Source organism: Elephantulus edwardii, unplaced genomic scaffold (assembly GCF_000299155.1).
Source record: "Elephantulus edwardii isolate Elephantulus edwardi_28Jun2011 unplaced genomic scaffold, EleEdw1.0 scaffold00111, whole genome shotgun sequence".
Classification (NCBI taxonomy): Eukaryota; Metazoa; Chordata; class Mammalia; order Macroscelidea; family Macroscelididae; genus Elephantulus; species Elephantulus edwardii.
In genome coordinates this window covers 11,139,155-11,151,221 of record NW_006399861.1, presented here as the reverse complement: position 1 = coordinate 11,151,221, position 12,067 = coordinate 11,139,155, and the positions used below count along the sequence as shown (strand labels likewise).

Here is a 12,067-nt window from a genome sequence, read left to right as displayed (position 1 = left end):
TAGAGCAGGGTTTAGAGCTGTTGTGCATAGGGTCGCTATGAGTCGGAAACGACTCGACGGCACATAACAACAACAACAACAGTGATTCCTTGCATGGAGGTAATCAATCACATTCCTGCACATTCCTTCAGGTTAGGTCCATGTGTAATGTTGCCGTTGGTTGTTTTGTAGTGTTTTCTTTTTTAAAATTTTTATTCTTTTTTGAGCATGAACCATCAAATCAGATCTGACTGGAACAGGAGGAGATTGTCCCTCCTTCTCCAGCAGAGCATCTGGTGGATTCGAACCAGGCACATCTAGGATTGCAGTGCAGCTTCTTGCTGCTAGGCCACCAGAGCTCCCTTGTGGTGTTTCTTTTTTAAAAAAAAATACTTTCAATGATGAAATAATTGAATGTACAGTATTCAGTCATTCTATTTCTGGCCTCATTTCTGTCACTAGATCTGTATTTTCTTACTATCATTCCTTCTTCATTGTTTGCAACTTTGGCATTCTAGTCACCAGTTACTAACACATATTGATTGCACGGTTGATCAGTTTTGGACTGCAGAATTTGGGAAAAATCTCCAGTTTCCTACTTTTGACTTTAACTATTGGTGTGTATATTTGAATAATATTACAGGTCTTCCGTTTATGTGTATGTATAATATCCTATCACTTAGAACATTGTACTTCAGGATATAGCAGTACATTTGATTATAGTGTATAATCATGTTTTAATTGTTTTTAACATGGAAAAGCATCTGTATCAAAAGCATTTGCTTATTTGTTAGTGGTTTTATTTAATTGACTTGTAGCCAGGAGACACTGGGTCATATTTTATTTTTCTATTTCTGCAAGAAAGTTAAAAGTTGTGCCTCAGTTTTTTAATCTCTGTGGATCCCAGATTCATTGTGCATGTAGAAGAGCAGAGTACAGACCTGTGCTTGCTTTTTATAGAAAAGTAGCTTGTTTGCCACTGAAAGTCACTGTGGGAGCAGGAGGGGAGCAGTGCTCTTAATGTACCTTAATGTACAGCTGGGCAAGCCCTGACATGGCTGAGACAGTGAGGTGATCACTCAGATGCTGATCAGTGAGTTGGTGCATCTTCCCATAAGCCAGAGGTCGGGGAGGACGCATGCCTGCTTTGCTGCGCACTGAGGGTTTTCCATTTGGGTTGGGAACTTCCTTTCCTAGGGAGCCCATGTGACCATCAATGCCCGGGCTGAGGAAGATGTGGAACCTGAGTCCATCATGGAGAAGGTCGCCAAGGCTTCAGGGGCAAACTACAACTTTCACAAGGAGAGCAGCCGCTTTCAGGATGTGGGAGCTCAAGCCCCTGTGGTGAGTACCACCCTCCACTGCCCACTTTTGCTGCTCTGGACCTGAAGAAATCAGATGGGCATGTATAGTAGTAGCTTCACTCTACCTGGCATCTAGTCACTAGCTGGTGTCATGTAAAGATATGGAGGGCTCTTGGCCAGCACTTGTGGACATGAAGTAGTGCTATACTGAGGAGTGAGTAGACACTGCTCCTCAGGAGAAGCAGAATCTGTGGCCTGCAACGTAGTCGCCTGCCTGATTGCCTTTAGAGTCTCCTGTGGGGACAAATGCCTGTCACAACAGCTAGACCCTGCTACCCTGAAACTGGTTAATCTTTAGTGGGTCAGGGTACACCTTGTGACTGAAACAACCTGCAGATGTGTGGTCTCAGCACCTCAGAGACTATAGCCGGGAGCTAAATGTCCTCTTCATCCAGTGGGCAGTGTGTATCCTTAGTGGTTGATGTGGGTGCTGCCAAGTTCTGGGGTCCTCCATATGAAGAATGGCATCATTAGCTGAGGCATCCTTGCTAGATTGTTTTCAGGCCCCTGCCAGAATATCACAGTATCATCCTACCTCAAATCTTACCAAGTCATGTCCTCACAGCCCTCATTATGATCTTGGGACCTGTGGGCCGGGTCTAGCCTACCCCTGCAGCCTGGGTTTCTGATGGACTGCTCTGCCCTTACAGGGCTCTGTGTACCAAAAGACCAATGCAGTGTCTGAGATCAAAAGAGTTGACAAAGACAGCTTCTGGGCCAAAGCAGAGGTGAGCCTGCCTGTGCTCTGTTCTAAGAGCCAATGTTTTCTGAGTGCGTACTGTGTGCCAGACAGGCATCAGACAGATAATTTGTCATATTTTATTTTTCCATAAGTTTTTGTTAGCTTTTGATTTACAGATAGCTGGGACTACTGATAAGGTTAGTAGTACATGCCCTCCCTAGAACCATTCCAGATCACCACCCTGTATATACCTTTGCCTTGTGAAGGGTAGCTCATAAGAAAATCTAGACTGAGTTACATGGCCAGGCTAACCTGATTCTGTGCACAGTTTGGGGGCGAGTCACAGCAGCCCCTGGCTGTGCAGAATGCTTGGGGTGTCTTGTCTGGGACTGAACTGGGTATAGGCAGCACAGCTCTCCTGCAGAAAGATGAGGAGAACCGCAGACTGGAGGAGAAGCAGCGGGCAGAAGAGGAGCGACAGCGCCTAGAGCGGGAACTCCAGCACCGAGAGCAGCAGGAGGCAGCTTACCGTGAGCAGCACTATCAGCAGCAGGAGCAGGAGGCAAGCTCCTGGAGGTGAGCCCTGCTTGCTGTAGAAGAGGTCACAAGACTGCTGGCGGAGGTGACTACCTCTGAGCCTGTTGTGGGCCACAATTCAAACCTCACCTCCCTGGGAGTGTTCCTCGCTTGCCCCTTGTGCCCATGTTTGTGAGAGAACTCTTCTTTGTCCTTCCCAACAGGAAGCTGGAACAGCAAGGAGTAATTTCAGGGACAGCAAGGGACCAGGTGAGATGTGGACACACTTGTAGCTACTGAGCACTGGCCCCGCCCAGCCCGTGTCACAGTGATAGAATTGGAAGCTCTTGGCCTTGGGCAGAAGCCTCAGCTCAAGACCTGGTGGGGTCTTCTCCAGTGTGCCCTGACATCCGTGAGCTTGTCCTCCCTCTGAGCAGTCTCAGGAGGCCAGGGGCCCCTGACAGCCATGAGCTTGTCCCCTCTCTGAGCTCTCCCAGGGAGGCAAGGAGTTTAGGACCCTAGAACTGACTTGGTCAGATTTTAACTTGGGACATATGGAGGGGTCTAGAGGTGACGAGACTCTGATACTGACCTCAGATAGGTCCTAGAAGACTCCTGAGAAGCCAGGCAGGATGGTGGACTTGTGGGGCAAGGAAGGTGGGAAGCATTCCACCTCCAAAAGTTATCCGGCCAGTTTATGTTCACTTCTTCCCAGGAGTTCACCTGTCAGCAGACTACACACCCACGGGACATCTTCAGGCAAAAGGAGAGAGCCATGTCTACCACTTCCATCACCACCTCCCAGCCAGGTAAGACTACTGAACCAGGCAAGGGACAAACTGTGCACCATCTTCCCCAGAACAGGGACCCAGTTTGAACCCAGTTTGAATGGCTCAACCTCTCATGGTGACGATGACAAGATGTCCTGTGATGAGGGTTGATTGGGATGGTATGATAACCTGGGTCCAGGTTTTGCCAGAAGAAGAGATTGTGCTGTGTTACAGCCACCCCTGGCTTCTTCCTCCAGAGTGGAGACTTACCCACCTAAACCCCTAGGCCCCTGACTGAGTTCACAGAGTGCCAGGCTAGCTGAATCCCCATGCTCTGTCAGTCACCCCTGGAGTGCCAGGTGAAACAAGACTACTACTATGGGCCTGCAGAGCACACTGCCTGGCTCTCTGGTGCATCTTCCCCCTCGCTTATACCTCTATCCCCATCCTGTCTCTGCCACCTTAGTCTCTGGAAGGAGGCTGCTCAGCTTGGGAAGGAGATGTTGGAAGCTCTGTGAGCTGACTGGGCTTGGCTCTGGTGGGCCTGCTTCATAGTGGCTTGCTCCTCACGATTATCTGTGTCCTGGGATTGGCAGGCACAGCTGGTTGGTTGCTTCATGACAGCTGTCATGTCCCATGACAGGGTGGTCTTTGGGCAGTTAGATGGGGAATAGAATGGAGATTCTTCTGCGTAGTTTTCCATATTGGCTTACAGTGCATGTATTGTGTTTACCTTTGCATTTTAGGCAAACTGAGGAGCCCCTTCCTTCAGAAACAGCTCACCCAGCCAGACTTACCTGCTACCCTGGAGCCTGTTCTTCCATCATTGAGGCCCAGGACAGGCAAGGCCTTTCTATTCTAGGGACCACTGAGGCGGGTGGTGGTGAACACTTCCTCTAGGTACCTCTGAGGAAGGTGGGGAGGGCAGGCCAAATCTGAGTGAATTGTGTATCCTGATTCAGATTTCCTTGAGGATCTGATACCTGTTGCCCATCAGCCTGCAGTGCAGGTGGAGGAGGAGACTGTCTACCAGGAGCCGCTGGAGCATGAGAGTCTCTATGAGGAGCCCCCACTGGTTGGTTCCCTGCAGAATGGGGATGCAGGTTCTTTGGCACACCTGGTTTTTTTCTGTAACATATGTACAGATTTTCTCTTTCTGAGAACCTAACTGGTAGTAGGTTGCCTGGGCAAACTCTAATCTTCAGAAGGAGTGAGTGGAGAGGAGGTTGTGGCAATACTTGCAAGCTTTTAAGATGGTTTCTGGGTACTGGGGTAGAATCTGACCTGCAGTATTCCCGAACCCTACAAGGCTGTCATTGCTCTGGTGTTGTTCCCTCCTCCCTTTACCCAGCCAAGCCCTATGCTGCATACGGCAGGGATGAGTGTGAGGGATAATGATCCTGCTCTTTTGCCCCATCCCTGGACAGGTACATCAGGAAGATGCTGACTCTGAACATAGCACCCGCTACGAGCAAGGGAAGGGGCTTTGCGCCCGGGCCCTGTATGACTACCAGGCAGGTATGATGCTCATGTTCACAAGCTCAGACTGCAAGATGGCAGTGAGAAGTCAGGAGATGAACGAATTCTTTGGGCTGCATTTGGGACAGCAGCCTGGGGTTGGTGCGGGAGCCCTAAAGGGAGCTCCTTGGAGAACTACCACATAGACCAGTTCTATGAATCCTAGTTGTTCTGGAGCTTAGTGATAGCTAAAAAAGTGACCAGGCCTAGAGACTCCCTTACCAGGCTGCCCTTGGTAAAGGGAAGGAGCTGAAAAACAGAATGGCTGGGGGTAGTGCTACACTCCAGTCTTGTGAATAGGGCTTGGAGTAATGTCCTGACAGGACCTGTTTCTGAGAAATGAGCCATGGAGTGTCACCTTGTAGAGGAAGAGCAGGTTTGAGCTGAGCCTATGCAACAGCAGCTCTGTTCAACATCTCCTTGCAGCTGATGACACAGAGATCTCCTTTGATCCTGAGAACCTCATCACGGGCATTGAGGTGATCGATGAGGGCTGGTGGCGAGGCTATGGGCCAGATGGCCACTTTGGCATGTTCCCTGCCAACTACGTGGAGCTCATTGAGTGAGAAAGGTGGTGCCTGAGGCCCTATGCAGCCTTCTTTCTGCCTGGGAAGGTGGCATGAGAGCTACATGCCACACCTCTATGAATATGATGAAGTTGAGGCCTCAGGATCCCTCTGCAGCAATAACCTGTGATTCCGAAGCGTGCTTCCAGCTGGAAAATGAACCTTCCTTTGGACCAGCCCTCGATGGCCTCTGCCTGAGAAGAATAGGGGTCATGGTGCTGGACAGTGCTCCCCAGCCACTGGTTGCCTTCTCTGCAGTGAGCTGGTCAGGAGCAGCTGCCCTTTTCCTTCCTGCTTCTAAGGGTGGTGGCTCCCGCTGTCAGGTATGACCTTCAGGCAAAGCAAGTGAGAACTGTACTGCAAATTTATGACCAGAGTTAGACTAGACTGTGGTCACTGAGGACAGGAGGGGACCACACTGGAGCTGGCTCAGTGGCCCTCAGCCTGGGGACTGTCAGGTGAAGGAGAGGTATGAAATCCTCACAGCCTTGACATGTCCTTTGTTGGAAACAACTGTCCCTGTCTACTGGCCATGCACGCTTCAAACCAACACCAGCTTCTTCCTCAGAATGCTTGTTTGAGGAGAAGTAATGAGAAAATGTCTCATGCCGCTGCTGCTGCTGCTTGTTTGTGCCCCAGCCCATGTCTGTGGAGAAGGATTCTGCTTTGGCCTGAGGATTGCCAGTGTGATGAACACAGACCTCCAGCTTTCATTGCCTTCCTACTGCTGAAATACAACCCCTAAAAGACATACATTTCTTCCCAGAATGCTGTGGTGTGCTTTGTGTCAAGGGTGTGTGTGTGTACTCATGTGTGTGTAGTGTGCAAAGCACCTTCAGCACTAGATGTCAGATTAGCAGTGTGAATGGCAGGGCTGAATCTTGGGCCTTGTGCTCCATCTGCTGTTGTAGAACACTTTCCCAGAGGACTGTTGGGGTTGATTACAGTAAACAAGTGTGCAGCTTCCTTCCTGGCCCCTGTGCACACTCACCTTTGCCATTTAGTCAGAACTGATTCAGCTGGCCCTCCAGTGGATTGTCAGAGGCTATCCATTTTCATGAGAGATAGTCCATCTGTCTCCTGAGGAGCTACTGATGGATTTGGACCACCAGAGTTGCCACCTTTGAGTAGCACAACTCCCTATTGATGATGCACAGGTACCCAGAAATCACCAGCCCCCTTTCATACCATGTCTCATCCTCCCTTATGGGAAGTGCAGGGAGGCCCAGACCCCCACTGAGGTTTCTGAATCTGGGATGAGGAACTGGCTGACTCCTCAAGTATATTGGGACCTGCCCATGCATGCCCCACCCACTTGGCAGATTTCTCGTCACAGCCCACATCTCTGACAGTGACTCTCAATTTGTCTTCTATAGAGAGCTGGCTGGAACTGTTATATCTGGGCACAGGGGTTTACAATGCTCCAGAACCTATTGTCTGGGACTTCTGAGTCCTCCCAACAATCCCAACAGTTCTGAGTACTTAGCAGTCATTGTAGGGATGGATGTAAGCAGTGCAGGTTCCAGAGTGGACAGTCTGTTGACCCTGTAATAGGACTATCCCTTAGGTGCCCCTGGTGAGCTAAGCTTGAGAGGCTTTCTGTACCTGTGGGTTGTGGGACCCTGTTCCTATGATAGGGTGCTTAGGCGGGCAGAGCAGAGCCAAACAAGAGAGGAAACACTTTTATTGTCCAGGCTTCACCTTACTTGGCCTTGCCCTGGGCGGCTACGGCTTCCATGGCCTTACGCACAGTCTCCTCGTCACCCAGGAACCGCATGGGCTTGGTGGGCTTCAGTGCTCCATCCAATTCATACACAATGGGGATCCCCGTGGGCAGGTTCAGTTCCATGATGGCTTGGTCAGACATTCCTGGGGTGGGAGATAGGTGACATTAACCCCTTTTGGCACCCCAACTGTGTAGCCTCATTGCTTGTGTCACGCAGGGACTCTTGGGACCTTTATAGCAGCAGTCATTATGACATTCCCTATGCACACAGCAAAGCCACAGGAATGTCCTGTAGGCCCAATGATACGGGCTGGAGCACAGTAGTGGGTTGCTGCCCCCCATCTCTGGCTGGGTCTAAGTTTGAGGAGGGTCTTAACCACTAGGTACATCCAACAGATGTGGGGCTTATGTGACAGACACTGGGGACAGTGAAAGGAGGGCCAGTGGAAAAGTGCAACATCTCTGGAACCTGACCCTGCCCAGCCTTAGGCAGCCCTGACGCCTGGAATAGCAGCTGACCTTTGGCTTTCAGTCACCCTACACTCCACACATGGAAGGGTCCAGGAAAATATCCCTTAGGGCGAGAGAGGTGGCAGGCACCCTCCAGGCCTGGAGCTCTGGATGGGAGAGAGCCGTTTTGGTGATCTGGTGTTAGGATCTTGGGCCAGTTGGTCAGTTATCAGAGGCACCTCTGTCCCCTCCCTGCGTACTCCCCAGATGTGGCCTTTCATGTTGACAAACCAAATGGTCGAGATGGTAATTTAGACAGTCCTTGTGTGAAAAAGGATCCTTGGTGACCTTTCCATGCTGGGCTGCTAACTTAAAGGGCAGGGGTTTGACTTCACCAGCTGCTATTTGGAAGAAAGATGAGCACCCTCCTTTCATCCCCAAGATTTGTAGTCTCAGAAGCTTGATGGAGGTGGTGAATCTGAGTCTCCTTAGAGTGCAGTGAATGGAAATTATGGAGACAAAAAATTTTCAAGGTGGAATTCAAAGGGAAAAAAAATCTTCAGTTTCCCCCCACCCTGGTATTCTGGCCCCATCTACTAACCAGGAGTGCTACCCACAAGGGCCTCAAGGTCACCATCTCCTGGTCTCTTCTGGGAAGAGACCTAGCAGCTATTTGTTCACTATGCCTTGTGCATCCTTTTGTTGGGGGGTTCCCAGGACTGGGTGCTGAGACATGGCTTGTAGAGGCCAAAAATGGGTGACCTTGGTTCGACTTGGTGAGCAGTACCTAAGGAGCTCAGCTTTCCCGAGAAGGAGGAGATGGGGCTTGTGCTGCGTGATCTGAGCCTGACCTTTCCTGCCTTGGTGTTTTATACAGGAAGCTGTCTTCTGAACTTGTCCATCCCACCCACTGGTATTAGGCCCCAGTTAAACTCCAGCTGGAGGTCAGTAATGTACAAACTTTAAAACCTTTAGTGTCCCAGGGTATAAATATAACATGTTCAGATGGTGTATCAGTGGTGTGGAACCCACCATTTGAAAACACCCTTAGACAAGAGGACCTTGGCTTCACATGGGACAGGGAAAGGGAAAGGTGTATCTCACCTTCCAGGTGCTTGACAATGCCTCGCAGGCTGTTGCCGTGGGCAGCGATAAGCACCCGCTTGCCAGCTTTGATCTGAGGTGCAATCTCCTCATTCCAGAAAGGCAAGGCCCTGGCAATTGTGTCTTTAAGGCTCTCACAGGTGGGCAGCTCTCCAGGTTTCAGGCCTCCATACCTGCGTTCCTAGGGGTGGCAGAGACATTGTTTCCACCCTGGACCACCCACTACACCTGCCCTCATGCATGGCCACAGCCAGTGCAGCCCACCTTGCTGATGGTCTTGTAGTAAGGGTGATTCTCATCCATTGGGGGTGGTGGGATGTCGAAGGAGCGCCTCCAGATCTTCACTTGCTCCTCCCCATGCTTGGCAGCTGTCTCTGCTTTGTTGAGACCTGTGAGGCCACCATAGTGCCGCTCATTGAGGCGCCAGCTGCGGACCACAGGCAGCCACATTTGGTCAGTGCCGTCCAGGATGGTCCACAGTGTGCGGATGGCCCGCTTCAGCACCGAGGTATAGCAGATGTCAAACTCCATCTTTGCATCCTTGATGGCCTGGGCACCCCGTCTGGCTTCCTCAGTCCCTTTCTCACTCAGCTCAGCGTCAAACCAGCCACAGAAGCGGTTTTCCTGGTTCCATGTGCTTTCTCCATGCCGCACAATAACCAAGCGGTGGGTAGACATGATGACAGCAAGTGTGGGTGGGCAAACCTGTGGTGGTAGCAACAGCTCTGGTGTGGATGGAGACAGCTGCTGCCCCAGTGCTCCCAGCTTTATAACAGTCTTCTCCTGTATCCCCCCTCCCCCACCTGCCAGCATTCCAGGCCCAGACAGGCAGCAGCAGGTGGCCAGTGGCACAGTTGTAGGAAGGGCAGAGTAGAGGAGCTGGCCCCAAAATAGATCTTTCCCCAGGAGCACCCACACCACTCAAGTCTGTCCAAAATCAGTTTCTCATAGGCCTCCTGCCTAAGTGGGACTGTTGCCTGAAACAGTAGAGATAGGGCTGGAGACCAGTGGGAAGGTTTCCTGCAGAACCAACCAAGTGTGGCATCTAGAAAACCTCTTTCCCCTAGACACCCAGCTAGGTACAACCCAGCATTTCAGGAAGGAAAGGTACCTTGTGGGAAGAGAGAGTGTGGTGGTGTGAATTATGGCTGTGGCCTCTAAGTATGGATGTTGGGGGATGAGTTAGGTTGTATGTGAGTGGCTGCAGGTGTGTCTATGGGTATGAGTACAGGTGGGGAACATAAGGTAGTGTGTGAGTGCATAGATATATGCAGATATGCTTTGTGCTAAGGGGTACCTAGGCCATCCTGCATCTCCTTTTGCTCCTGGGTATGGCATGGCTAGTCAGGCTGAGAAGGATGGAAGGCTCCTTCCACTAGTGGAGATGATGGACAATCATTTGCAAAGACATGGCACCTTCATTGCTGTCAGCTGGTGTGGGCAAGCAAGACCTGGACTATAGCCCAGGGTACTGGCGATAGATCAGTGTTCACAAGGACAGCCCTGAGGCAGCAGCAGGGTATGCAGTCCAAGCCCTGTTGATTCCAGGATGAAAGAGGATAAAAAGGTCTACTCTGATTTAAAGTCCTCCGTCCCACCTCATTATCCCCTACCCTGTCCTTCCTTAAGGTACTCTCATCTTACCCAGCCAAAAGGCCTGCCCTTTAGCAAAAGGATTTAAATGGTTTATCTCCAGTTTATTTTTACATTAATCTATAGAGAAAACTTTGGGAGCTCTGGTGGTTTAGTGGTAAGTTCTACAGTCAACTAGAAGGCCTGTAATTCATATTCACCACCTGTTCTGCAGGAGAAAGATGGACAATGTGTGATTTGCAGACTCTGAAAACCACTGGAGAGTCAGCTATGAGTCACTACAACTTGACAGCACACAACAACATAGAGGGAACTCAGTCTAACCATAAAGAATGGTCCTTTGAAGTCTCCTTTGTGCTATAAGTGCAAATTTGCACGGCAAATTGGCTTCCCATTCAGTCATCCACACATTTTGTTTAAGGATGTTGATCACAATACCTATAGTGTAACTGTATTGTTCTTCTACCCTGTGATTTCCACTATTCCTCCTAGCCTCCCCCTGTCATCTGAGCAAATGTTCTAAGTTTTGTGCAATGTTTTCCAACCACTCTGTCCAGGAAATACTGTGATCCCTTTTAGAGCACTAGCTGTGGGAGAAGTACTGTCTCCACTAAAATAAGTATTGTATTTCTTTAGTAGCTAATGATTTTGAGCATTTTTTATGTGCGTGTTGGCCATCTGACTATCTTCATTGGCAAAATGTTTATTCATGTGTTTTGCTCATTTTGTAATTTTGTGTTTTTCTTGCTGAGATATTGGGGGGGGTTTGGTGGTATTTTTAAATTGTAGAGATCAGTTCTTTGTCAGATATGTCATTAGCAAATACTTTTTAACAACTGTCAGTTCTCTTTTTACTTCTCTGGAGAATTCTTTTGACATACATAAAGACTTTCTTTCATTACCTTTGGTACCAGCAGTCAGGAGAGACATAACTACTTTGGGCAAGTCTCCTGTCAAGGACTTCTCCAAAATACTGAAGAGCAGTGATGTTAGTTTGAAGACTAAGATGCACTTGAATCAGGCCATGGTCTTTTCAATCACTTGCTATGCATTTGAGAGTTAGACAGTGAATAATGATGACAGAAGAAGAACTGATTGATGCTTTTGAGTTGGATGTGAAGAAAGAGTAATGAAGATCCCATGGACTGCCAAAAGAACGAACAAGTATGTCTTAGAAAGGGGTGCAGCCAGAGTGCTCCATGGAAGCAAGGATGGCAAAGCTTTCAATTCTTAGATTTTGGGTGTGTTGCTAGGAGATACTAATCCTTGGAAAGGAGGTTCAATGAAAGAGGAAGACTCCCTAGTGAGATACATTGATGACACGGTGGCTGTTGCAATGGGTTCAAGTGTATCAAAGATGGTGAGGATGGCACAGGTTAGGCAAGGTTCGGATGTGCTGTTCATAGGGTCAATGAGTTGTGCTCAACAGCACCTGAAAACAATAATCCTTTAATTTGCCTTCTGATGACTATATCAGTTATATCTGATATTCTAGTTAAGCCATAGCTTACAATTGTTGGGTGCCACCAAGTTGAGTATGACTCTTTGTTGTACTTGCTCCAAGAAGGAAGTTTGTTCCTTTGCCAGTCTATACTGAATAGTCAATACTCTTCTCCAACACCTCAACTCAAAAGCACTGATTCTTTTCTTGCCATATTTCTTCATTGTCCAACTTTCAGATTCATACTAAGTAAGTTAAAAGACCATGACTTGACAGCTCTGATGGCCTAGTGGCAAGAAGCTGCTCTATAATACTGAAGGCACACGGTTTGAATCTACCACATGCTCCACTGGAGAAG

General features: G+C 49.2%; 2 protein-coding genes across 2 annotated transcripts in view; one reads left to right on the top strand and one right to left on the bottom strand.

The window, feature by feature from the left end:
- Positions 1-5,395, top strand: part of DBNL (drebrin-like) — a 20,804-nt gene extending 15,409 nt beyond the window's left edge. Inside the window, 8 exon segments of the mRNA XM_006903576.1 lie at positions 1,177-1,323; positions 1,994-2,071; positions 2,450-2,647; positions 3,257-3,350; positions 4,058-4,153; positions 4,274-4,386; positions 4,739-4,829; positions 5,256-5,395. Coding sequence (XP_006903638.1) covers positions 1,177-1,323; positions 1,994-2,071; positions 2,450-2,647; positions 3,257-3,350; positions 4,058-4,153; positions 4,274-4,386; positions 4,739-4,829; positions 5,256-5,395 — 957 coding nt within the window.
- Positions 5,396-7,077: 1,682 nt separating this feature from the next.
- PGAM2 (phosphoglycerate mutase 2 (muscle)) lies at positions 7,078-9,357 on the bottom strand. The gene is made up of 3 exons (XM_006892156.1): positions 8,940-9,357; positions 8,676-8,856; positions 7,078-7,264 (listed from the first exon to the last, which is right to left on the bottom strand). Exons 1-3 carry the CDS (start codon positions 9,351-9,353, stop codon positions 7,098-7,100), a joined length of 762 nt encoding a protein of 253 aa, XP_006892218.1. The 5' UTR covers positions 9,354-9,357; the 3' UTR covers positions 7,078-7,097.
- Between the last annotated feature and the right edge of the window lie 2,710 nt (positions 9,358-12,067).